We start from the raw sequence: 25,020 nt of genomic DNA, 5'->3' as shown, positions 1-25,020 counted from the left end.
AGAAGGTAGTTGGGGTGGAGGCTGCTTTAGTGAGTGGTAGTAAGAACAGGATTTTTTTTTTTTTAAAGGAACTGGCATTTGAGTTGAAACTGGTGAACAGATGCAAAAATCAGTTCTTCCGAAATGGCAGTTTGAGGGCAAAATACAGATTCCCAGGCGCCATCCTAGTCTTAAGGGAATGACAATATTAGGCTCAGGGCCCAGGAATTTGTATTTTTCTTCCAGATGATGCCCAGGCTCACTAAAACTGGAGACCTGCTGCCCTGGGGCGTTTACTTTGAGAGGAGATCACACCTAGTGAAGTTTAGGGTCCCTTCCAACTTCTGACTCCCAGAGCCTGTGGTTCAGGGAAGGGACTTCTCACTGGTGTGTGAGGGCCAGGCCATGGAGAGGGGAAGGGCGGCTTCCGGTCAGACTGCAGGATGGTAATGCCTGAGATGCAGAAAACAAAGCGTGCACAGCCCCACACACCCATGCACTCGAAACTTGCCCAGGACCCCGGGGCTCTCTCTGTGACCGCCCCAGGGTCCAAACCTGATCTCAGAGGTGTCCTCATCTCGCTCGCACCACCTCTAGTTTAATTTCACGTGTTGTGAGGGTGGCAGATTTAGCAGCTTAGATTAGGCCCCCGCTCTTGCCTTGGGAACATTTCAAACAGTTGGCACCCGCCCTCTCTCCAGGCATATTTTAAGATCCCAGGCAGCGGTTGCCTGTCTCCCCGCCCCCACCCCACCCCAGCCCTCCTCCCTGTCCTGGCCTCCGACTCCGGGGAGTGCGGGGTTTAAACCGGCCGCAGCTGCTGCAGTAGGAACGCACCTAGTTCCAGCCGAGACGGGAGCCGAGGGTCTGACAAGTCTAGCCTCCCCCAGCTTGCTCTTTATCCCGCCCGCCCGCACTTCCTGTGCTGTGGGTTCCCCCCACCCCCGCCCCGGGGGCCTCAGTTTCCCCGTCTGTTCGACAGGAGGAACACCCGGGATTTCTTTGGGAGGCAGAAAGAGAGGGGGTTGCTTCCAAAGAGGCCCCTCTCAGCGCGTCCCTCCCGCGCGGCGATCGCCGGCAGGGCGGCCGCAGGGCAGGGCGGGCGGCGGTCCGGCGCTGTCACTGTCAGGGGAGGAGGCGGCAAGGTCGCGGTCCGAGGTCCCCGCCTGGCCTCCCGCGGCGCTGCCGCAGCCTCGCCAGCCGCCGGCCCCCGCGCTTTGAGCCGTGCACCCGGCAGCCGCGGGGCCCACGCTGGGGGCGGGCGGCGGGCGGGCGGCGGGCGGGCGGGGGCGGCTCCATGCGCCACACGTGGGGCCGCGCGATCGCCGGCCAGGTGAGCCGGAGCCATGGGGCAGGCGGGCTGCAAGGGGCTCTACCAGTCGCTCTTCGACTACAAGACCGAGAAGTACGTCATCGCCAAGAACAAGAAGGTGGGCCTGCTCTACCGGCTGCTGCAGGTCTCCATCCTGACCTACCTGGTGGTGTGAGTTCTCTGGGGGCTTTGGGGAGGGGGCAGGGTCAGCCGGGGGCGGCAGCGGTTGCCTCCGGAGCTTGGGAATTGGTGTGTGGGCGCCTGGGGTGCCCCGTGACTGGGGTCTGGGACTCTGCTTCTGGAGGGGGCCTCTCTTGTACCCGTGGGTGTAAGGGTGGGGGCTAAGGAAGGAGGCCTCGACTCCCTCACCGGCTCAGGAGTTGATGAGATGCGCCAGGGGATCCTGGGTCCTCCCATTTCTCAGGCTTTCGGTGGTCAGATCCTTCCTCAGGGCTGGGGCCCCAGCGTTAGGGCTTTGGGCAGGGGGTGAGGATGCAGGGGGCTGGGCTTCAGCTGTCCCTGCCGCCTCCCTGGGCCTGGTCTGGGCTGGCCCAGGCACCGGGTAGGTTATTTATAATCACTGAGCTCAGTGCCAGGCTTGAGGCTGGGGCAACTCATGAGCCTGGCGTGTCCCTGGACTCCCTGCTGGTCAGCTCGCCCCATCTGGGGACGGGGGTCCTGCCGGGATCCCTCGATCCTCTCTGGCACCCACCTCTCCCACCCCGCAGGAGCCGGCACCATCAGCTGAGAGGGCAGCTCCTTGGGGTCAGCCAGGGGTTCAGAGCTCTCGCCCCCAAGCAGGGAGGGGACAGGTGGAGAGGAAATGACACCAGAGAGCTGCGATGCGGATGCGCCTCTTTTACTCCCTCAGTAACTGCGGGGGAGTCCCTGCTACTTCCTGCCCCTTTGGGAGGGCAGCACTGACCTCACCTTGCTCCCACCGGAGGGCTTCATCCCTGAGGCATCTGGCTGTCTCCACCTGAAGGATTTTTCTCAGTGCTGGCTCCTCAGCCAGGGGTCCCTTTCACACCTGGCTTCTCACAGGCTCCTCCCCAGAAATCCCACAGTGTAATGATATGCTCGTTCAGGGGATCATTTGTTTAGTGTCTGTGCTGACTCCCTGCCATTCTGGGAATGCCCTGAGGGTGGGGCCTGCCTGGCATCCCTGAACTGCTTAGGGAACCACATGTGAAGTGAATGAGTGGATGTTGTTGCTGAATGTCTGTGTCCAGGCCAGGCCCAGTGTGTCCCCACTAAAACAGCTGTTTGGCTCAAGGGTCTCAACCCTCTCAGAGGTCCTTGGAGATGGGACATACCAGCTTTGCTCCCAGAGACGAGGGTGGAAGCATCCTGGTTAGTGCTTGCTGTACAGAGAACTCTTCCTGGCACCCCAGAGGGGCAGGGCGTCCTGAGGGTCCTCCGGAAGGCAGCTTCCTGCCCTCTCCTGCCCTCAGTGTTTCCAGCTTTACCGAAGGGGTTAACTGCACAATCTCTAACTAAGAGTAACATCAGTAATCTGTTGATGTATTCACTGAACTTCTCTGTGCCTGGTGCTCACTGTACTAAGCAATTTACATGTCCCATCTTATTACAAAATATATATATATTTATATTTGGATTAATTTGTACTTACAGAAAAGTTTTAAGAGTACTACAGATTTTTTTTAATGCCTTTCACCTCGATTTCCCCAGATGTTAACATTGTACTTCATTTGTTTTGTCCTTACCTGTTCTCTATGTGTGTGTGTGTACATGTGCAATTTTTTCTGTTGAGTAGGTTACAGGCATGAAAATTTAGAAATTAACAGCGAAATAATATTATCACCTAAGCAACAGACCTTTTGTAAATTGTCCCCTAAGTTACCTTTATAGGAAGAGAAAATCTGAAATCATGCCTTGTATTCAGTTGTCACGTCTCCTTTACTCTGGAATCACTCCCGAGTCTGTCTTCGTATCTACGACTCTGACATTTTTTAGAGCACAGGGTCTTTTTAAAACCATTTTTAAATTGAGGTAAAATTCATATAGCATGTAATTCATCATTTTATCCATTTTAAGTTATACAATTCAGTGGTTTTTAGTACATTCATGGTGTTGTACAGCCAGCACCATTGTCTAATTCTAGGATGTTTCCATCACCCTCAAAATAGATTATGTCTATTTACAATCAGTTGCAATTCTCCCCTACCCCCATCCCTTGGCAACCACTTAATCTACTTTTTGTCTCTATAGATTTGCCCATTCTGGACTTTTCATATAAATCAAAACATTACACCATGTGGCCTTTTTTTCTGGCTTCTTTCACTTAGCATGATGTTTTCAAGGTTTATCTATGTTGGAGCCTGTGTCAGTGAATCATTCCAAGGGCTGAATAATATCTCATTGTATGCAGACACCGCATTTGTTTATGCATTAATCTGTTGGACATTTGGATTGTTTTTACTTACTGCCAAGGACATTCACGTGTCAGTTTTTGTGTGGACATATATTTTCCATTGTCTTACATACTTGGGAATGGAATTGCTGGGTCACATAGTGACCTTTTGAGCAACTGTCCAACTGCTTTCCACAGCACCTATACAGTTGTACATTCCCACCAGCAAGCCCCAGTTTCTCTGCATCCTCCCAACACTTGTTATTTTCTATTTTTTGGACTGCAGCCATCTTATTGGGTGTGAAGTACTATCTCATTGTGGTTTCTATTTGCATTTCCCTAATGACTAAAGATGTTAAGCATCCTTTCAGGGGCATATTGGCCATTTGTGTGTCTTTCTTGGAGAAATGTCTTTTCACATCCTTGGGTGCTAAGTTGCTTCAGTCGTGTCTGACTCTTTGAGACCCTATGCACCATAGCCTGCCAGGCGCCTTTGTCCATGGGATTCTCCAGGCGAGAATACTGGAGTGGGTTGCCATTTCCTTCTCCAGAGGATCTTCCCAATTTACATCCTTAGCCTGTATTTAAATTGGTTTATTTGTCTTTTTTACCATTGAGTTGTAAGACTTTGTATATTCTGGATGCTAGACCCTCATGAGATGTGTGACTCACAAATGTTTTCTCCCATTCTATGGGTTTTCTTTTCACTTTGTTGATAGTGTCCTTTGATGCACAAGAAAAAGTTCTTAATTTTGACCAACTCCATTATTTTTCTCTATTTTTTTCCATTTGTTGCTTGTGTTTTGGGTGTCAGAGTATAGGATTTTAAAAGCAATTGTTTATTGACTTCTGGCTGCCCTGAGTCTTCACTGCTGCACACAGGGTGCTCCCTTGTTGTGGTGCTCGGGCCTCTTATTGCGGTGGCTTCTCCTGTTGTGGAGCTCAGGCTCTAGGCCATTGTGGTGCTTGGGCCTGGTTGCCCCATGGCATGCGGGATCCTCCCAGACCAGGGATTGAACCGGCATCTCCTGTATTGCAAGGCAGATTCTTAACCACTGGACCACCAGGGAAGCCCCAGAGTGTAAGATTTTGTGCTCTAATTTTGTAGAGTCCCTCAGTTTGAATCTGTCTGAGGTCTTCTCATGATTAGTTCTAGGTTGTACCCCACGCCCTTTAATTGGAGGGAGGTGCCATTCGCCCTTTGTTGACCCCCAGAGTTCACTGGCTTGCCCGAGGTCACGTGACAAGTCGGGGTGAGCGGCCTGCAGGGCCCTGGCGCCTGACAGCAGCAGCCTCTCCCTTCTGGGGCTGCTTGTCTCCACTGTTTGCAGGGCTGGCTTTCAGGCAGCGGTGGGAATTGTGACTCCTGCCCAGGAGCAGGTGGGAAGGGTGGAGCCCCAAGCCTGCCCTCTCTGCGCCGTGGGGGCCTGGGGAGACTTCCTGAGGGCAGTTCAACCCTGATGCCCACCTACTTGCCCCTCCCTGCAGTTGGGTGTTCCTGGTGAAGAAGTGTTACCAAGACACGGACACGTCCCTGCAGAGCAGCATCATCACCAAAGTCAAGGGCGTGACTTTCACCAACACCTCGGAGCTTGGGGAGCGGCTCTGGGATGTTGCTGACTACGTCATCCCACCCCAGGTCTGAGCCCCACCCAGCACAGGGGGACCCAGGCTGGCAGGGTCTGGCTCTGGACGGGTCATGTGGGAAGCTGCTTGGGGACACAGGGGCCTCCACTCACTGTCTCCCTTGGCCTGTGACGGCTGCAAGGTTTGCAGACAGACTCTGCCCAGGTCCTTCCCCCCGCACCAAACCCCTGCACTCCTCGACTGTGCCTTATGGGGCTGCTCTGTTTGCAATAAACCCTGAGCCTCTTGAGACCAAGCGGGACCCAGACACCTTCCATGTCCATGTGAGTCGGAAGGTCTGACACCAACAGCCCCACCTTTATATTGCAGCAGTTCCCTGGCCTGATCACAGTTCCCGGGGCCAGGGCTGGGTTGTGTCCTCACTGCCCCTTCTCTCTCCTCCTGGAGCTCAGCTGGGACCCTGGGGGCTGAGGTCAGCATGGTTTGGGGTTGTGGGTGTGAAAGAGACATCTAAGGACACCTGCTCAGGGGCTCTGAGACCAGTGGGCACGTGGGTGGGGTCCACTGATTTTGTGGCCCCAGTGTTTTCAGTGCCCGTGCAGAGTCCCTACTACCTGCCAGACAGCTCCGGAAAGGAGGGATCCTAGACAACAGGAAGGGGCTCCTCAACCCCGCTCTGGTTTCTCAGGGAGAGAACGTCTTCTTCGTAATCACCAACCTGGTCGTGACCCCCAACCAGCGGCAGGAAACCTGTGCTGAGGTGCGTCTTGGTGCTGAGAGCAGGGAGTGGGGATGGGGGAGGGGCAGGCAGTGCTTGGGGTCCACCTCTCTACTGAGGCAGGGCTTTCTGCCCCCTCCCAGGGCCCCTGGAGGAATGCGTGTGCCATGTGCATACCTGCATGGTTCAGGGGAGAAGCAGGTTCCCAAGGCATGTGTGGCCCCAGGCAGGGGAGGAGCCCCTGTCTTCCCCTGGGGGTGGGACCTGGCTCTGAGAAGGGGCACCCCCGCCCAGGTGCCCTCTCTCCTGGCAGAGTGCAAGCGTTCCTGATGCCCTGTGCTATGAGGACAGCGACTGCCCTCCTGGGGAGCCTGTTGCGGCTGGAAATGGTGAGGCCTGGAGCGGCCAGGGCTGGGGTCAGGGAGGGGCTGGAGCCGGGAGCTTCCTGGCACTGTCCTTGTCCCCTTCCCCCTGCAGGAGTGAGGACGGGCCGCTGCATGCGGGAGGGGAGCGCACAGAAGGGCACCTGTGAGATCTTCGCCTGGTGCCCGGTGGAGACAAGGTCCAGGCCAACGTGAGTGGCTATAACCTTGGGACCCTGAGGAGTCACCCATTCCTGGGCAGGTCCCATCCTGATGGTGGAGACACGTCCACTTGGAGTCCTCATTCTGGGGGAGGAGCTGGGACACCCCACAAAGGCCCAACGGCCAATCCAACATGATTGAATAAACTGTCCTATGCAAAGGCTTTGGGGCACCCAGGGGCAGGCAGGCTTCAGCCTCAGCATGGAGCGGGCAGGGCCCCCTGAACAGGCTGTCCTGCCTTTGTTTTCAGGAAGCCACTCCTGGGTGAAGCTAAAGACTTCACTGTTTACATAAAGAACTTCATTCGTTTTCCCAAATTCAACTTCTCCAAGTACGTGGGCCCATGTGCATGGTGTGTACGTGATGCTATGTGTGAATGAACCACTGGGCATTGAAGGGGCACCCTTTTCCTGCCTTTCCCTTCCTGGCGGCAGGGCTCTCGCTGGAGGATGCTGGGGTGGAGGAAGTAATCAGGACCAGGGTAGGGGCTAAGTCAAGGGCTCAGTCTGGGCTGGGCAAGGGGTCCGGTGACTCCTGGGTCAGGCCGTTTCTGGCCTGGGAATAACAAGTCTCACCTTTATTCCCCTGGCATTTCATGGCCTCCACCCAGGACCAATGTGCTAGACACCAAAGACAGAACTTTCCTGAAGTCCTGTAAGTTTAGCCCCGAGAACCCCTATTGTCCCATCTTCCGACTGGGCTCTGTGGTCAGCTGGACGGGGAGCAACTTCCAGGAGATAGCGGTGCAGGTGGGTGGCGTGTGCTCAGGGAGCCCTCCCTGGGGCCAAGGGTGGTGGGGTGGAGGAGGACCCACGGGAGGAGTGGCCCTGCAGTAACTGCCCAGGGACCTGCTCTCACCACTGCGATGCACAGTGAGCCATGCTACACTTGCTGAGGGGCACACCCACACCTGCGTTTGCTTCTGAGCCCTCCGCTGTGAGCTGCCAGTGCCACATAGGGGCTCACTCCGGTCATTCACTTCTCTCTGGGGTGTGGAGCAGGAGATGTGGGCTATGGGTGATGTATGTTTCTCAGCCACTCCAGAGGTGTGAACCCTGGACCTTCCACCATCCTCCCAGAAGGATGCTGTAGTGGAGTTGAGCCCTTACCTTAGCTCTCCATGAAGAGCTGGCCTGTGACTTCTGTCCACCTCCAGAAAGTTCTGTGCCTTGATTCATGTCTCTTTTGCATCAAGGGCGGTGTGATAGGAATTCAGATCGAATGGGACTGTGATCTTGATAAAGCGCCTTCTGAATGTTACCCTCGCTATTACTTTAACCGTCTGGACAACAGATTTTCAGGAAACTCTATCTCTTCCGGGTACAACTTCAGGTAACTGGGGCTAAGCCTGCCACCTTATGACCCTGTCCACATTTCCTGTCCTTCCCTAGGTGCCAGTGCTATGACGTCCCTTCCTGAGGGTGGGTGTCAGAGTGGGAGGTGCAGGGAGGCAGCCAGGGTGCCTCTGGGAAAGAAGGGTCTGTCATGGCTCTGGACTTGCCCTGGAGCGGAGGGCTGGGTCAGGTCCATCAATGCCTGGCGGCCCCAGGTTGGTCCAGCAGTGGTGGGAAAGCATTCACCCTCTGGGGACTGTCTGGCAAGAACTTCAAAGATCTGAACGAACTTTTAATGTCACATAAGCAAGAGGGTCTCCAGCCTTTCCTGGGGTTGCTGAGAGCCAGGGTGCCAGGGTGGGTGGATTTATAAATCTCCAAGGCAGCCGAGCCTGCACCGAAAACAGGAAAGGCCCAGGCAGGCTGAGCCGTGTCTCCCCCAGGTTTGCCAAGTACTACCGAGATGCAGCCGGGGTGGAGTTCCGCACGCTGTTTAAAGCCTACGGGATCCGCTTCGATGTGATGGTGAATGGCAAGGTGTGTGGGTGGGGCTCCCCTTCTGGGAGGGTGGGCCATGCTGGGGGTGTCCGGGCTGGCTCTGGTGGAGTCCCTGGGGATCCCACTATGCCTGACCCTACCTTGTCTCCCTGCTTCAGGCTGGCAAGTTCAACATCATCCCCACGATCATCAACGTGGGCTCAGGGGTGGCACTCATGGGAGTGGTGAGTACCTCTCCCCTCCCCCTTGACCCTCTGAGCACTGCAGGGGGAGGGGGCACTGCCCAGGGGAGAGAGCTGTCCCAGCGCTCCAGAGGAATCAGAGCCGGGGAGGTCAGTGTGGGATGGGGCTGAAGAGGGCTTCCTGGGACTTCCCACCCCTCTGGCGGCCCCTGGGTGTCAGTGCCTGCCTGGGATTCTCTTTCCAGAGCTAGAGAGGCTTCTGCCTGTGGCTCGGCAGCTGGGGGTTCTCCGGGATCCTCTGCAGCCTTGTCTCCACTTTTTCCACTAAAATGAGGCAGATCTGGCGATATACAGGGCTTCTCAGTCATGGCCCTGTTTATATTTTGGGCCAGATAACTTTTTTGTGGGACGATCGTGTGTGTTGTAGAGTGTTTAACAGCATCCCCAGCCTCTCCCCATGAGGGGTCAAAAGCAACTTCCCCCACAGTTGTGCTGGCCAAAAATGTCTGCAGGCATTGCCAGACTGCCCCGAGCTGTGGATCACAGGGGCTGAAACGATGAGAGGCAGGGAAGTCAGGCTGCGGTCCTTCCCCAGGTCTGTTCCAAACCGGGCAGAGGGGCCGCAGGAGGGGCCGCAGCCCTGGAGGGCGGGGAAAGGCTTATTCCTCATCTTTCATGCCCCTTTGCTTTTTTCTGGAAGTTTTTTAAAGACAAGGGAGTATTGGTGAGTGGCTTGCATCCACCCCCGCGAGCCCCTTGTTGAGGTTTCTGGCAGCTTTGTCCCTGGTTCCTCTGCCTAGGAGGTCACAACAGCTCCCCTGGAGGCTTCCAGGAGGACCTCGGACTGACTTTTTATTGAGACCAGAAATACCATGTCCTGTAACAGGACTCAACGAGGCCGTGCTCCTGAGGGATGGGTCGGTGGATGAAAGTGGGCCCCAAGTGTTTAACTGCAGACAGTGTTGTTGGGGAGCCCTGTCTGCGAGCATATGTAGAGGGGCCGTGTTCAGGCCTATGATGTGCATACATCAGAACATGGGCATCTGGGGACGTACCTGTGGAATGAAGGTAACGGGAAAGGCGGTAGAGGCTGGGTGGGTGGGAGGAGTGTTCTCTATGGAACAATGAATCGATAACCCTTTTGACATCTGGAGGGGAAAAAAAAGGTGTGCAGTGCCCAGGGTCAGAGAACCAGGTTCACCTGTGGGACTGTCCATCAGTCCTCTCCCACCCGCTCTGCCCTCTGGTGGAGGAGGCCGGTATTTGCACCATCCGTCTTGTCTGAAGAGCTCATGTTCAGGTGTCAGTGGGTCTGCTGGGTTAGCTCAGGCCTCCTCCTCTTCCCTTGGCCACTGCTGTGGTGTTCAGATACCCTCCAATCCATGTGACTGTTAGAGGGAGCTTCCTACAGTGCTGCATTTCTGTATCCTGCCTGGGTTCCCAGGCATGACAAGCTGGTTCTTTGCCGAGCTTTTCTCCGTCTTAAATAAAATCCAATTCAGACTCAAGACTCGGCCCAGAGGACCCTCCCAGGCTGAGTAAAGTTCCATCTTCTCTCTGCTTCTCTTCCCACCATAGGACAGGTTGCTCATCATTTACCTGCTTGTCTCCTGCACCCAAGTCAGGGGAGGGTCCCCCAAGGCTGTCATTGTCTTACCTCTCCCTGTACCCCAGGGCAGTGCCTAGCACTGGTGAGCGCTCAGCAAACACTGGCTGAAGATGTGATTCCAAGGGTTCAAGGTAGTGCGGGGGTGCTTGGCCTGGCAGATCACCTATCTGGCTGCACCGTGGGCCGGCTTTGTGACCTCGGACAAAGGAGCCTCTGAGCTCAGCGCCCTCATCTGTTGGTGTCAAGCGGCCCAGCGCACTGAGTCAGGGACCTTCACTCTTTTACAGGGGTCTTTCTTCTGTGACCTGGTGCTCATCTACTTCATCAAAAAGAGCCACTTTTATCGAGACAAGAAATACGAGGAAGTGAGGTCAGTTATGCTTCCTCCCAGTGGCCCTAGGGGAGCCCACTAGGTCAGCATTTCCCTCCATGGCTCAGAACCCTGACCCTGGTTTTCTGTTGATGTCTGTGGGGTAGAGGCAGGGCTGAATGCCGGGAGCTGTCTTGTAAGGGCTGGGGAAGGTGGAATGTTCTGAGTACTGGCTCCACAGAACTGGATTCTGCTTCGGAGCAGCCAGCAGAAGAGAAGGCCACCGAAGGCCACAGGAAGGAGACCTAGTTTCCAGGCCTGGCTCTGCCGCTGTCTCCCCAGGCCTCCTTGGGCCTCAGTTTCTGTGTGAGACAGGAGTGTCGGTTTACACAGTGTCTTCCAGCACCTGTAATTTTAGGTTTCTTGGACTTGGTGGTCCTGGTGGGCTGGAGTGGTAAAGGAAGGATAAATAAATGGAGTCCCCCTACTCCCCATTATAGAGGCCTATTTCCAGGCTCTCTTGGGCAGTGGGCTCGGTGGGGTTTGTGTGTGTGTATTCAGAAGAGCGGACCACAGTGTGGAAGTCCTGAGGGCTGGGCAGACAGGAAGGGGCAAGGGGCTCTGGCCCAGGCCTTGGGGAAGGCTTTCTGGAGGAGCGGGACGGGAATGGGGAATGGCAGCTAGTGGGCTCGGGACAGGCACTGGGTGCTCCCTCAGCCCCGCCACACCCTGGGATGGGACGGGGCCAGCCTGCCGCCTCTGCCTGGACTGACCCCCCAGCCCTGGTTCTCAGGCTGAGCCCTGACTGCACCTGCCACCCTGCAGAGTTGCTGGAGGAATAGGGGCACCCCCTGCAGGGCAAGAGGCACTCCAGTCCCAGGGAGGGGGTCACACCCAGGGCCCACGGGCCAGGGTTAACAGGTCATGTCCTGCCCAGGGACCTAGAGGTCCTCGCCCAAACGGCAGAGTCCTCACAGCAGAGCGTGGCCCCGGACGCAGTGGGGCTGGCGGAGCAGCCAGAGGTTCAGGATGAAGGCGGCGCCCAGAAGGAAAATGGCTGTGTGTGTGGGCAGCTCCTCCAGCCCGCCAGGTGAGGGGCTGCCCAGCCAAGGGCCAGGAAGGAGGCCTGTGGAGACGGCCCAGCTGCCACCGCACCCCTGCTCTGGGTGACCTGGCCACAAGGCAAGGTGCTGGGGACCTCACAGAGCCCATCCAAGCTGGACTCTGGGAGGAGGGGTGCTGGTGGTTGGTGCTTTAGCTCCTCCATGATCCCCATCATCCCCCAATACCCCTGAGTGACCACAAACCTGTCTGCCTGCCATGCTGTCCCAGCGTTACAACAGTAATGTACTAACATTCACTCAGGCTTACTCTGCCGGGCACTGCGCTGAGCCCTGTGAACTCATTTCAGCAACCTAATGAGATGGACACTAATAGCCCCTATTTTACTAATGAGGAAAGTGAGACACAGAATGGTCAAGTAACTTGTCACACAGCTAATAAATGGCAGAGTTGGGACTTGAACCTGGGCAGTGTGCTCCTAGAATCCAGTCCTTCTCCATCAGGTTATTTGACCTTACTGAGCTCTTCCTTCCTCTACTGTCAGAGCTGCCTCCCCTAAGCTCCTCTCTGATGTGGACATTCTGGAGCTGCTCGAGCCTCAGGACAGCGGTGGCTGTGTTGACGGATGGCCTGCAGGCCATCCTTCCCTGGAATGCTGCCCTGGGCAGGCTGGCAAGGGAGGCAGCCCTGGGGCCTGCTTTGTTTATAACTCACTATGTGCCCGGGCAGGCGTCTGGCCCTTTCTGGGCTTGTTTACCCTTTGATCCAGGGGTGCTGGACTCAGGGGCCCCTCTGGCTCAGTGAGTAGGGTTCCCTGACTCTCCTCTTGTCAACTGTGTCAGAGGGGTTCACTGACCCAGGCTAGGTGCCATCTGCCTTGAGCGTCATTCTCTGCTGACTCAGCGATTGGCAGCCTCCAGCGGGGAGTTGAGCGTGGGCAGGGGGAGAGAGAGAGGGGAGGCAAATAGGGGGAGGAGTGGGGAAAGACAGAGGGAGAGGCTGGGGACCTGCTGGGTAGGCCTGTGCTAGCAGCCCTCCCACACGCTCCCTGAGCTGACTGCCACTTTCCGGGTGCTCGCCTGAGCTCCTTCACGTGCAAGAGGGAAGAGTGGCTGCCTTGCTGCTCTTGGCAAGCCTCAACTATTGCTGCAGGTGGGGTGGGGGTGCTCAGGAGGGCCCCCACCCCAAGGTGGTTGCTGCTCATTGCTGGTCCAGCTCCAGAGGCCTCAGCCTGAGCATCTCTGGTGCCTGGGCTGCAGCCAGGATCCTTGCAGACTGCGCTCTCTGCCAATGCTCACCGCCTGCAGTGCTGCCTGCCAGAAGCTTCTGCGGGCCGAGTCTGCCCTTAGGGAGACCATCCCTGCCCCAGCCGTCCTGTGTGCCCCCACCCGCCCACACAGGTCCGGCCACCAGGGGAACGGAAAGGTGAATGTGGAGCAGCTGCAGAGCCTGCAGACCGTGGAGGCGTAGCCGGAGATGTTGGCTGACAGCAGATTTGGGAGCAGAATTGTCCACACCTCTGAAGCGGGAAGAGTCCCGTCGTGGTCCACAAGGGACCGGGCTTCCAGGGACAGCACCTCTCCTGCACTCTGGGGTCTTTCTACAAGTTTCTTGTTATGTGTGTGGGGAGGGGGACCTCCCAGTGGGCACAGTGGCTCATGCAGAAGAGGCCCTAAAGCGCATTGAGTTACTCACTCATCCATGTGGCAAACAGTTTTTGATGCTGGCTGTGGGCTGGGCCCTGTCCAAAAGATGCTTGAATGAGACACTGACCTGGCCCTCAGAGAGGGGAGCACTCATCCAAGTCCCTTCAGAGCTGACCGACATGACAGCTGGGCCCCACACTCCGGCCTGCCTCCAGCCGCTGGCTGAGACCCGTACCATTAGCTCTGAAATCCTCAGAGCGAATGACGGCTCCTCAAAGACCTTGGCCAACACCCAAGCAGACATTTGGCCTTGCCCCCAGGGGTGAAACTTAAAGGTGGCCAAGGAGGCACCTGGGAAAGGACTGAAGGACTGGACCTGTGAGGAGGCAGCCGGCCATGACGGGAGGAGAGCCTCGGGAAGCCTGGGGACAGCATCTCACCCCGATGGGAGATGCGCTTGGTGTGTGGTTGGGCTCTTGCTGTTCTGTAGGGCTTGTTTTTCCCTGCTCGGCTTCCCTTCCTCTGAGGCCCCATCTGAAGGGATAATGAGATGATGGATGGTGCTCAATGTCAAGTGGAAGCAGTTGTGAGTGAGTTGGTCCTTGACCCCTTCCCTCAGTCGCTGTAAAGCACTGCTACTCAACTCGCCGGTCCCTGGACCCGCAGCACCGGCGTCACCAAGGCGCCTGTTGGAAACACAGCCTCAGGCCCCTCCTTCATCCTCCAAATCAGAAGCTGCATTTCAACAGGATGCCCAGGCAATTCATTTGCACGTGAAAGTGTGAGAAGCGGCGCTTGAGGAGACACGCAAGGCCTGGTTCTGAAAAGGCCCGCTTTGGTGGCTGGTGTCAATCTCTGGGTCACACTGACACTCATGTTACCTTGAGACTAAGCAGATTCCCTCCTTCCCTGCCCTGGGAAAGTGACATTATGCTCAATTCATTCAAATTATTTCGACTAGGTCATACTTAAATGTATTTCGACTAGGTCATACTTAAATGATTCAAAATTTAAGAGGTACAGAGGAACAGAAATGAAAAGCTTCTCTTCCACCCCTGTTCCCTGAGGCAACCTGTGCTACCGATTCCAAGAGGCTCACCTGCCTTGCTGAGAATCCACTGGGTTACTCACGTCTTCCCTCAGGAGACGAACATTGCTGCCTGCAGTCAGACCAAGTCCCTGCTGTCGGACGTGATGGAATGTGCTGGGCCGGAGAGCCGGTCGGCTTGCTTCTCCTTCTGCAGTGGCTGAGGAGCCCCCACGCAAGGGGAAAGGCCTAGAGCTCCATCACTGTTGTTGGAACCACTGGGTGGCTGAGGCCTGCAGTGCTGACTGTCTCCCTGCGACCCCCGGTGCTGTCTGAGCACTTGCCCTGCCTCCAGGGAGCATTCTCTCTGTGAGGACCCTGGCTCTCCTCTGCCCAGAGCAGGCAGTAAGCCCCCTTCTGCTGGGGATTTTGGAGGCGGGTCAGAGGGGTGTGGTCCCCAGATCAGGACCCCTTGGAGAGCAAGCAGCTCCTCCCCGTGGGCTGCCAGGCGACCTGTCAGTAAGCCCAAACTGCTGCTCTGGCAAGAAAGTGAGAAATGCAGGTGATCTGCTGTGGTGTCTCTCTCCTCTCTAAGGCAGACCCTTGGATTTGATGACGCAGCATATTACTTGTATGTCTGGAAGGGAGCTCAAAGGGCAGGAGTCCCAGCCGCAGAGAAGTTGGTCGGTTTCGTTTGACCTGTTTTTGGAACCGCTTGGCAGCAGCCACACAGTGTACAGACTGTTGTGCTATTGGTTTTCTATTGGAATGGAAGTGTCTCCCGACAGCGAGTCACCCAGTCAGGAAACGTTACTGAGTACCTCTTGTCACGCGTTGTACTAAATGCTGATGACAGTGGCGAGCGGCACAGAAATGGTCTCTGCTCCCAGGTGCTCGGTGTCTGGGGGTCACACACCAGTCACAAACAGGATGGGATGCTTCGAGAGTCCTCAGTGAGGATTTCCACAAGGAAGTGACATGTGAGCTGAAATCTGAAAGGTTAGTAGCAGTCTGTTATGGGAAGCGTCCAGGTCAGGGAACCACACGTAAAGACATGAGGACTTACCAAGGAACTGGATGAACAGTGTGCCTGGAGCAGCTTCTGCGACGCTTTCATCAAGTGGGCATTCGTTACTTTTAAGGGTTGCCCCTTTAAACCTCCTGCGATAGAGGACTTGTTTCTTCAAGTCCAGCAAAACCTTCCTGGTGCCTTCCCCACTACGTGTCAGGGGCCCCATGCACAGATGGCCCAGTGACCCCCATCACAGCTTCTGGATAGCCACACATAGCCAGTTCCCTGGCTTTTGCACAGTTCTCCCCGCCACCCGCATAACCTTGACTCTGAAGGGGGAAGAAGAGGAGCAGGAATCTGAGCGCTTTTCACACTTGGGAAAGCCCCTTTCCCTCAGCGCAGGAAGATGACCGCGCCAGCCTCTCAGATCTATCCATGCTGACATTTCAGTATTGCAGGAATTGTCTATGGTTATGTCTAAGTTTTACATTAAGTGCTTTTAATGTGACATGATGGGGACCAGCCTCTGAAAGAGCAGATGCCCTTTACTCCTGACGCAGGGTCATCAGGACTGATCCGTCATGGATGCCTTTCTGCGCCCCCCTCAACCCCATCAGTTCCTCTCTCAGTGGCTAGCTGCCCCCCTGGGGGACCAGTCATAAATGGGGAATGTGACTTCCTCCAGGTGTCTCTGAGTGCCCCGGAAGTCCTTACATCACCCTATGTGGAAAGGCATCTTGGATGTCTGGTCTACTTGGTTCCAACCTGCCCCTCTCCTCCCCAAGTGGTACAACTTTCCTCAGAGCATATTCTCCAGGGGAGCCAAGAATGTTCTCTACAAAAGACACCTTTCTTCCAGCTCTTTCCCCTTAGGCCCGTTCACAGAATTAAAGTGGGGAGGATGGCAAGCATTTTCTGGGTCCTGCCCAATACATGCATTCTCTGACATTTTAACTTGGCTATAAGACAATAAAAAGGTATTAACTTTAAATGTGCTCTTTATCTTTCATATTTTCATGGATATCCCATGTTTTAGAGGAAAATGTAAAGACATGACCAAAAGAGGCAGACATAAGAAACACTTAGTGAGCAACATATTACCTTCCTTACTGTCTTTGCAAAGAAATTCAAATTAAAGTAAGGAAACTTCTTAAATGCGCTAACATTAAAGGACCAGGAAGGCACTGATAAAACTGGTGCTCAGCATTTAAAATCAGGTTTTTAGCTTCTGCTCTAGTAAACTCCCTCAAAATGATATAGACATGCACTGCACTATTTTATTTTTTTATAAAAGTGAGCACCTCAAACAATCTTCCTGCCTAGCAACAGAGGAAAGGTTAAGTAAATCAGATCACTGATTTACTCACCAGTAGGATTCACTCTCAGAGAAGGCGATGGCACCCCACTCCAGTACTCTTGCCTGGAAAATCCCATGGGCGGAGGAGCATGGTAGGCTGCAGTCCATGGGGTCGGACACGACTGAGCAATTTCACTTTCACTTTTCTCTTTCATGCATTGGAGAAGGAAATGGCAACCCACTCCAGTGTTCTTGCCTGGAGAATCCCAGGGACAGGGAGCCTGGTGGGCTGCCGTCTATGGGGTCGCACAGAGCCGGACATGACTGAAGCGACTTAGCAGCAGCAGCAGGACTCACTCTGCTTCCCCCTTACTCGGTGTCAGGACCGACCCCTCCCCACTGAGTTCAGAGGTGGTCATTGGGAGACGCGGGCAAACCTATCGCCTCAGCCACTTCTTAGCTTCATGTGAAAGCATCTGTACAGAACCCATATGGGATTCAGGAGGCCTGGGCCTCAGCTGTTGGTCAGAGGCCACCTATTATCTGTAAAAGAGGACATGGCTTAAAGTTTTCAGATCCCCTTCTGATCAAAAACTGATTCTTTTTCTAAAAGTCCCAATCTGATCACATCACTGCTAACTAAAACTTTCAAAGGCTCCCCCTTTATATGTTAGTATAAAGGTCAAACTGTAATTGAGCAAGACCCTATGTAGCCTTCCCAGGACAGACTGTTCTCTACCTGCCTCCTGTCTGTAGAAACTCTGCCTCTGAGCCTTCCCTGAATTTCAGAGAATTAATTTAATCAGAGAAGTGAGAAAATGCAGAAAGAAATGCAAACAGAAAGGAAGACAAAATAACAATAGTTAGGCCAATAATAACTAAGTCCAGGACTTTTAGACCCTTCCCAGGGGCTATATTTAATATTTTGAGCCATGTTTATTGGCTGTTTAGCAGATACTGGAACCCTCACCAGGAGGAAGTTAACTGCATCCTGCCCACAAGCACATAGACCCCAGATGGGTTAGAACCATTTGGTTGATAGTGTTGACTCCCGGTCACTTCAAGAGCAACCAATCAGAAGAATGTCCTCAAGTTAATAACACACCCTGAAACCCTATCCTTCACCCTATCTCAAAAATACCTCTCCCTGAAAGCTGGCGGGCAGTTTTAGGCCTTTGGAGCACTAGCTGCCTGGTCTTGCTTCTTGCCTGGGGTAAACACTCCAACACTGTGTCAGCAGATTAGCTGCATTGTGTACCGGTGGGTGGGTGGACCCGAGTTTAGTCTGAAAGCAGAACTCCCCACTGGCCTACCTCACAGCCTCTTAACTCAGATCCAGGCCAAGGACCTTCCTTCCCAATCGCCCGCACACATGCACTTTCCTGCACGTGACCCCCTTCTCCACAATTCTGAGTCTCAATTGCAATGTTATTTCTTCAAGGAAGCTACCCAACCCCCCCCCCCCAATAATCTGGACTAGGTTTGGGGCTCCTCTGTACTCTCTTCATAGTTCTTATCATAATCTATTTGTGACATCAGGTAGCAGTCCTGGTTGAGTACAGTGATAAGAGTATCCCCACCTATTGGGGACCGGTGACGATTCCCCACAGGGAGGCAACACACAAAGTGATAAAGAATCTGCCTGCCAATGCAGGAGCCACAAGAGACCTGGGTTGGATCCCTACATCGGGAAGATCCCCTGGAGAAGGAAACTGCAGCCTGCTTCACTACTGTGGCCTGGAAAACTCCATGAACAGAGGAGCCTGGTGGACTACAGCCCATGTGGTTGCAAAGAGTGGTACATGACTGCGGGACTCAGCACCTAGGAACTGAGTTACAAGTGTAAAATAACAAGTGTAAAAAAGTAACAAGTGTAAACTGTACAAGATACAATGCCTGGCATATTTGTTGTTGCTAAGTAGATTCTTCCGCGATTCCATGGACTGTAGCTCTACCAGCTCCTCTGTACCTGTAGGGAACACTTTAACTGCTACTAGTTCTCAAGATGTTAATGGTAAGTTCTCTCTCCTTGTTTAGGTCCTCGGGTCCTCTCTCTGGGTGGCCTATGCATAAATGTAAGGAATCAAGACAGAAAGCTAAGGCCCCAGTACCAGTTCTCCCAGAGTCAGTACCCGGGATTCTGCACCCCCTGACAGCCAGGGGCTATGCGATAAGGGAGGGAAAAAACTCCACAAAGGGTTTCACGCTTCATTTAATCTGAAGAACTGTACAGGCTCTTCGTCTTCAGATATAAATTATTTATAACGTTACAGAACAAGCAGCGATTCCAACAATTTAAAAACTAGGTAAATCTACCCGGTGTTAATTTCTGGCAACAGTCCTCCCGATCTGTTTTTTTAAAAAAGTCATCCCTGCCCCCGTTTCAGTAGACGTGCACCATGCCGTAGAGGAATGTCCAAAACAGGACGTAGGTGAAGAGGCCTCCGATGAGACCCCCTGTAAAGAGAGGTCTTCGCGACTTAAAATATTTGTTCCACCTCCTTCCCGCCTTGAGAATTAAAAGCAGGGAGAGCAAGATGGAGGCGAGCAGGTAGAAGATGAAGCCGTAGAGGCCGGTGAGGCCGAGGATGCCGGCCGTGGCCCCCGACAGAGCCGACACCGAGGTCCGGCAGTAATCCAGGACGGCGGCGTTGCCCCGCACAGCGGCCTCGCTGATGAACGGCGGCCCTTCCCGCTTGGCCACCACAGCGGCCATCGCACCCTCCCGGGCTCAGTCTGATTTCTGGTGGAGCAACGCTGGGGCTGCGGAGAGAACCAAGTTACAAGTGGCGCCCGGAGCATGGCGAGTTTGGGTTCACGCCGCCCCTCCCCCTGGGGCCGCCGACACCCCGCACCCCTCGGTCTCGGACCTTCGAAAGACGCTGAGAAGGCTGAGAGCTCGGGGTGCCGGCGGTACATCTGCATTTCCCGCTCAGACTCGCTCAGTTACCTGGAACCCAGCCGCGGACGCGATCACTCGACGTTCCCTCAGAAAACCTCGGGTATGAATCCCCGCGACGCCATCTTGCGCTGGAGGATGCTGGGACGGCCGAGGCTGCGCATGCGCCTGGACCCGGTGCCAGCCTGCCGACGCCAGCCTGCCGACGCATGCGCAGTGGTAGCCCCGAGTACGCTCCACCTGCTCCCTGATTTTCTGCTCACACGCTGTGACTTCCGAAAGCCGAACAGCGCTCCGGTCGGTGATTGGCCGGAGGCTTCTTAACTATTCATAAGGGGGCGGGCCTGATTGGGCCGCCTTTGTTAACCAAGAGAGGGCGCGGCCGCGGGGATTTTCGCTGAGGGCTCCCCTAAGCTACGCTTGGTTACCAGTTTGGGGTCGAGATGTCCTACGTCCCGGGCCAGCCCGTCACCGCCGTGGTGGTGAGTGCGCTCGCGCGGGGCTCCTCCTCGTCTTGGCTTGCCCCCACTTTTCAGATAGGTAAACTGACACCCCAACAGGTTGACAGAGCGTCGAGCGGGGCTCTTGCAAACTTGCAGCTAGAGCTCCGATTCCCGCTCTGCCTGAGCCGGGCCGCGGTCTTCCCCAGCCATGCAACAGAAGTGCCTGGGACCCAGAAACCTCCTGAAGAGCCAGGATCCAGGCCAGACGCCGCGTATTACCGCCGCCGCTTTGGACTTCTCTCAGCCCACCGGGGGCAGGGAAGATTGAGGAGAAAGGCTCCGGCTGTGGGAGTCTGGGAAAGCGCCCCTTTCCTGGATCTGTGTCCCGAGCTGGGCAGCCGCGAGGGGCGGGCGCCGGCCCCGACGTCTATGAGTCGCAGCCTCTGGAATGAGGAAGTGCTTCCTCCGCTCTAGCCGGCGCCGCCGCCCAGAGGGAGGCTTGGGGGGTGGAGGTGGCCGGGGCCAGCGTAGCAACCAGACCCTCACCCCTCCTATGCCGCCTTTCCTTCTCGGACCCACCGCCCCCCGGGCCAGAGTGAAGGTTCATGCGACGGGCTCGATCCTGATCGAACTTTCCCCGGATTCCCAAACCTTGGGGCAAAGTTCAGGCCCCCTAGCTGGCACCTGGGGCCTGAGGAGACCTTTTGGGGTCCTCTCAGGCCCTACTCTCCTCCCTTGGCTCGTCTCGGATGCCAAGCCCTATAGGAATAGGTAAACGCAGGCGGGGACATTAGAACCAGATGTTAATGCCACAGCCGGATGGGACCTGCAGGCCCCACTCCGTGGCTGAGGTGGGGAAACTGAGATCTAGAGAGAAGTTTGGTCATGCCTAGTTGTGCAAAGAAGCCCTCAGAAAGGAACCAGGTCGCTGAGAAGAAATGCCTTCTGGGCAGGGAACAGGTTGGGTGGAAGTCCCAACCCTGGGGCCTGGGACTGGCTTCAGTATTTCAGATGGCGGTGCTGGGGACTCCTGCAGTCAGGTGGTGTGACGAGGGAGCTACTGATAAAGCTGACATTTGAGGGTGAGCTTAGAGCACCAGCTCCAGGACCTGTTGACAGCAGTCCTCAGCTTCACCCTGGCTGCACCAGCCCACTTTTCCTAGCTCTCTAGCTGCCCTAAAGAGAAGGGGTCAAGTTTGCTCCTTAGCTGGAAAAAAAACAATGGGTGCAGGTGGGAAACCAGAGATGGGCAGTAACCTGCCTGACCTTGCCCAGCAAATCAGTGACAGGACCTTCTCTTCCAGTCTTAGAGCCTGTACTTTTTTCTGACTTTGGAGTGTGTCAAAGGTGTGCAAAGGTGTACGTCAGAGGAGGTGGAGGCGGGCCCGGAGGGGCGCACACGTTTGGGCACGAGATCGTAGGTGCAGTGGGCCACAGGTGTCACGCTTCTTACAACCCCTTTCTCACATGTCACGGCTGGTCCCTGGGCCTTCCTCAGAGGTTTAGGACCTTGACCTTCCAATTCTTCTCACACTAGGAACATGTCTGAACACGGTGGGTGGGTCTGGCCTCTCCCTCTTGTGATTTGGGTCGAGGATGGGGTGGAAGAAGCTCCTCCCTACCCCGTGCCCTCTCCCATGTAGTGAACATTTTGGCTTCTCCTCTGAACTCTGGCTTTGTAGGCTGGTCTGCTTTCTGGACCCCTGCCTGCAGTGCTCCTGGCTCTCCAGCTCAACATTCTCCTTCCCCCTCTGGGGTCCCCATCTGGGAGGTGGTTGTGTTCAGCCAGGCCAGGTGGCCAGCCCGGTGCTTCCCTTGATGCTTTTCTGCCACAAGTAGTCTGGAGTCTGTTTTTTCATTTTATTTTAAAATCTGGCTGTGCCTGGTCTTAGTTGCAACATGTGGGCTCTTAGTTGTGACCTGTAGGATCTAGTTTCCTGACCAGGTTATCAAACCTGGACCCCCTGCATTGAGAGTGAGGAATTTTAACCACTGGGCCGCCAGCGAAGTCCCTGGAATCTGTGGATCTCACTTTCTTAGTGGCTCATGTCCCCTGGCCTCCATACCCACCTAGGTGAGACATCTTTTTCCCTTCTGCCTGAGTGGTTGTTCCAGCATCAAATCTGACCATGATCTACCATTACCCAGCCCTCCCCAACTCCTAAGAGCTCCAGTGGGCCCAGAATCAAGATCAGGTGGCCAAACTCCTGGTCAGTCCAAGGCCCGGTGCAAACGGTACCTCCTTCCTGAAACCCCTCTGGTCCTGATCCAGTCACCTTTTGCTTTGTTTTTTTTCTTCTTCCTGTTAAGACTCTCAGCTTTGGAGGTGGGGCTGTCTGGTCTGGCTCTCAGCATCTGGTGACCGGAGGTGCCTGCTGAGGACTTTGAAAGCAGCTTGGCACAGATGGGAACCCCCAACATCAGAGTATGGTGGGAGAGCTCTAGATCCCTCCTCCGCTTCCTGCACTGCACAAGTCAGGGCCTGAGGCTCAGGGAGATGCCCCCTCCCTGCTGTCCTCCCCAGCCTTCTTGATCTGGGCTCAGCCTTACTTCACCTCCCAGTTCCGGTCCCGCACTGTACACTCCGGTCTCATGGACATGTATCCACAGCACCTTCAAGCCTCTGCTCCTGTTCCTTTGGCCAGGACAGCCCTTCCTCCTTGCTGTGCAAGTCCAGTCTCTGCTTTTCCCTGGCTTGCATCTCCTGGCTTGCCCTGGACAGGGCTGGATCAGCAATCTGAACTAGCTCAGCCAGGTGCCTGCATTTTTTTTTTCAGGGCCTGACCACTCCTGCCCTGTGTGGACACAGGAGCCCATCCAGAGCAGCCACAGCAGCCTGGCATTTGGGCCAGGAGGGGCTTAACATGTGTGAGGAAGGCTGGTGCCTGAGGCAGAGGAAGCTGGGAGGGGTTGGGATGGAGGGTTGTCGGGTGGACTGGTGTGGCTGAGTTCTGTCTCAACACCCCAGCCTCCCAGCCTGGTGACCAGCTAGATTCCTGCAGGAGGCCCTGGACCCTTCCCCCAGGACATGGCTACCCAGCGGCCTGAGGCTGCTGCAGGGGTCACAGACCCCATTTTCTTTCCATACCTACTCATCCCCAACTTGTTTTTTTCATCTTTCCCAGCAAAGAGTTGAAATTCACAAGCTGCGTCAAGGTGAGAACTTAATTCTGGGCTTCAGCATTGGAGGTGGAATTGACCAGGATCCCTCCCAGAACCCTTTCTCAGAAGATAAGACGGACAAGGTGAGCTGGACTAGGATCTGGGGACCTCTCTGTGGGGCACAGAGGCCTGAGATAGTGGCTCTTTGCTTCTTGGGCCTTTGTGGAAGGAGCAGACCTCATCTCTCTCAAATGGTCCTCTCTTAAGAAGGTCCAAGAAAAACGAAAGGAAGGTCCAAGAAATGATCTGGTGGGAGTAACTAGGGGTGGGGTGGGGGAGAGTAGGCCTCCCAGCCCTCCCAGCACTAGGAAGGCCTGCTCAGACGGAGACCAGGTGGCCAGCAGGGGTTGGAGCATCCTTGGGGCTGCCCTACTTCCCCCTTGGCTGTCTTAGCATGGCCAGGGTGTGGGATAGATGGCTAGCAGTATGGTCTGCTGGGCTTTGCTCTATGACTAGGAGGCCAGTCCAGTGACCCCCAGGGATTGACATGGGCTGCCTCTTCCCAGGGCATTTACGTCACACGGGTATCCGAAGGAGGCCCTGCGGAAATTGCTGGGCTGCAGATCGGGGACAAGATCATGCAGGTAACCAGTGTCCCGAAAGAGGAAAACAAGGCTTGTGCTGGAGGGTGTAAAGCCCTTGGGGGTGGTGGGGCTGCCCCTGGCTACCTCCCTGGGCACCTGGGAGACACACTGAAGCAGTTTAGAAGCCTGTGCTGGAGTGTGTGTGTGTGTGTGTGTGTGTGTAGAAGCCTGTGCTGGAGTGTGTGTGTGTGTGTGTCCAGCCCAGGGACATCAGCTTGGGTGACCAGGCCCCACAAAGCCCATCCTATTTTCAGATCCCAAAAGACAGTGACCTAAAGTGTGTGTGTGTGTGTGTGTGTGTGCGTGTGTGCGTGCGTGTCCAGCTCAGGGACATCAGCTTGGGTGACCCAGGCCCCACAAAGCCCATCCTATTTTCAGATCCCAGAAGACAGTGACCTAAAGTGGGCTGTGTTCTCTCCTTGGGCCAGGTGAACGGCTGGGACATGACCATGGTCACACATGACCAGGCCCGGAAGCGGCTCACCAAGCGCTCAGAGGAGGTGGTGCGTCTGCTGGTGACGCGGCAGTCGCTGCAGAAGGCCGTGCAGCAGTCCATGCTGTCCTAGCAGCTGCCAGGGTCCCCGACTTGTGCCTGCCTGCTCTTTGTACAGTGACACCACTTCCATGCTCTGTCTACTTCTTGTCCTGGCTTCTGCTCATTGCTGGGTCCCTGCTCAGAAGGGCAAGAGCAGATCCCTGGCCCGGCCTGATCCCCTCTCCCCGCAGTGGTCCAAGGCTCTGGGACCATCTCTGCCCCTTGGATGCTGAAGACTGGCAACAGGGCCTGCAGCCGAGTCACAGTCAGTCTGCAGTGACCAGTCTTGGCCCCCAGACCCTGCTCTCTGGCCACAGTAGTGCCCAGGCCATCAGGGGCCCCACTTCCTGACAGCGCCTCATAGCTGAGATGCACAGGGCTTGGCCCTGCCCCCGTTTCTCAGCTCCGCAGTACCTGTGCCCATGCTTTTCCCTGCATTCCCCAGAGGGGACTCGATTCACTGCCAGAGACACTACGAAGGTCTGCCTGGATGGAAGCCGGGCAGGCTCATAAGTCACCCCCACCCCCCAAGGGGCGCTGGCCTCCCCCAAGGTTCACCTGCTTACAGGATTTAGACGAGGGTAACATTTCAGGGCAGTTTTCAGGATTGCCATTTTTCTCTATGCCTGTGGGTTTAATTTTTATATTTTTTTAATCACAGCTTTGATACAAAGTGTTTTTTATCTCACTATTTGGAGGTGCCAGTTCAACTCTGGAATTTAAGCTTACTAATTCACATGTGGGAGCTGCTCTTAGTGAAGGCACTGGCCTGACTTTGGTTACTGTGGAAATGGGGCAATGGGAAGCTGCCCTACATCCTGTGCCCAATAAACAGTGCTGGAATTCATTCATCAGGGGTCTTTGCT

The 25,020-nt window shown here is 55.3% G+C and overlaps 3 protein-coding genes across 7 annotated transcripts; 2 read left to right on the top strand and 1 right to left on the bottom strand.

The window, feature by feature from the left end:
- Positions 1-752: 752 nt before the first annotated feature.
- On the top strand, positions 753-14,151 carry P2RX5 (purinergic receptor P2X 5). Of its 3 annotated transcripts, none has more exons than XM_088828795.1 (13): positions 754-1,462; positions 5,154-5,304; positions 5,941-6,012; positions 6,284-6,359; positions 6,448-6,544; positions 6,805-6,906; positions 7,165-7,303; positions 7,750-7,886; positions 8,332-8,425; positions 8,545-8,610; positions 10,465-10,547; positions 11,425-11,577; positions 12,950-14,151. In XM_088828795.1, the coding sequence occupies exons 1-13, from the start codon at positions 1,326-1,328 to the stop codon at positions 13,017-13,019; spliced, it is 1,377 nt and encodes a 458-aa protein (XP_088684921.1). In that variant the 5' UTR covers positions 754-1,325; the 3' UTR covers positions 13,020-14,151. The 3 variants fall into 3 exon arrangements, with proteins under 3 accessions (XP_088684922.1, XP_088684921.1, XP_055259872.1); XM_055403897.2 differs by having other exon boundaries at positions 756-1,462; positions 6,805-6,885; XM_088828796.1 differs by lacking the exon at positions 11,425-11,577 and having other exon boundaries at positions 753-1,462.
- A 4,574-nt stretch (positions 14,152-18,725) lies between these two features.
- Positions 18,726-19,640, bottom strand: EMC6 (ER membrane protein complex subunit 6). 2 transcript variants are annotated; one of them, XM_055403824.2, is made up of 2 exons: positions 19,482-19,640; positions 18,726-19,294 (listed from the first exon to the last, which is right to left on the bottom strand). In XM_055403824.2, the coding sequence occupies exon 2, from the start codon at positions 19,245-19,247 to the stop codon at positions 18,915-18,917; it is 333 nt and encodes a 110-aa protein (XP_055259799.1). In that variant the 5' UTR covers positions 19,248-19,294; positions 19,482-19,640; the 3' UTR covers positions 18,726-18,914. The 2 variants fall into 2 exon arrangements, with proteins under 2 accessions (XP_055259799.1, XP_088684917.1); XM_088828791.1 differs by having other exon boundaries at positions 19,402-19,559.
- Positions 19,641-19,725: 85 nt separating this feature from the next.
- TAX1BP3 (Tax1 binding protein 3) lies at positions 19,726-25,001 on the top strand. 2 transcript variants are annotated; one of them, XM_055403810.2, is made up of 4 exons: positions 19,756-19,912; positions 22,999-23,118; positions 23,542-23,619; positions 24,048-25,001. In XM_055403810.2, exons 1-4 carry the CDS (start codon positions 19,874-19,876, stop codon positions 24,183-24,185), a joined length of 375 nt encoding a protein of 124 aa, XP_055259785.1. In that variant the 5' UTR covers positions 19,756-19,873; the 3' UTR covers positions 24,186-25,001. The 2 variants fall into 2 exon arrangements, with proteins under 2 accessions (XP_088684916.1, XP_055259785.1); XM_088828790.1 differs by lacking the exon at positions 23,542-23,619 and having other exon boundaries at positions 19,726-19,912.
- Positions 25,002-25,020: the final 19 nt, after the last annotated feature.

The sequence above is a fragment of the Moschus berezovskii genome, chromosome 20 (genome assembly GCF_049115385.1).
Source record: "Moschus berezovskii isolate FMDL1 chromosome 20, NW_MosBer_1.0, whole genome shotgun sequence".
In the NCBI taxonomy this organism is placed as follows: Eukaryota; Metazoa; Chordata; class Mammalia; order Artiodactyla; family Moschidae; genus Moschus; species Moschus berezovskii.
Note: the sequence above shows the minus strand (reverse complement) of the source record. Positions and strands in the feature narration are given on the sequence as shown.

Excerpts from the sequence above, each read along its gene's own strand:
- TAX1BP3 (XM_055403810.2), top strand. The coding sequence starts at position 19,874 with ATGTCCTACGTCCCGGGCCAGCCCGTCACCGCCGTGGTG. Across the intron at positions 19,913-22,998 it reads AGCCCGTCACCGCCGTGGTG|CAAAGAGTTGAAATTCACAA; the intron begins GTGAGTGCGCTC and ends CATCTTTCCCAG. Across the intron at positions 23,119-23,541 it reads CAGAAGATAAGACGGACAAG|GGCATTTACGTCACACGGGT; the intron begins GTGAGCTGGACT and ends GCCTCTTCCCAG.
- EMC6 (XM_055403824.2), bottom strand. The coding sequence starts at position 19,247 with ATGGCCGCTGTGGTGGCCAAGCGGGAAGGGCCGCCGTTCATCAGCGAG.
- P2RX5 (XM_088828795.1), top strand. The coding sequence starts at position 1,326 with ATGGGGCAGGCGGGCTGCAAGGGGCTCTACCAGTCGCTCTTCGACTAC. Across the intron at positions 1,463-5,153 it reads ATCCTGACCTACCTGGTGGT|TTGGGTGTTCCTGGTGAAGA; the intron begins GTGAGTTCTCTG and ends CCCTCCCTGCAG. Across the intron at positions 10,548-11,424 it reads AAGAAATACGAGGAAGTGAG|GGACCTAGAGGTCCTCGCCC; the intron begins GTCAGTTATGCT and ends TGTCCTGCCCAG.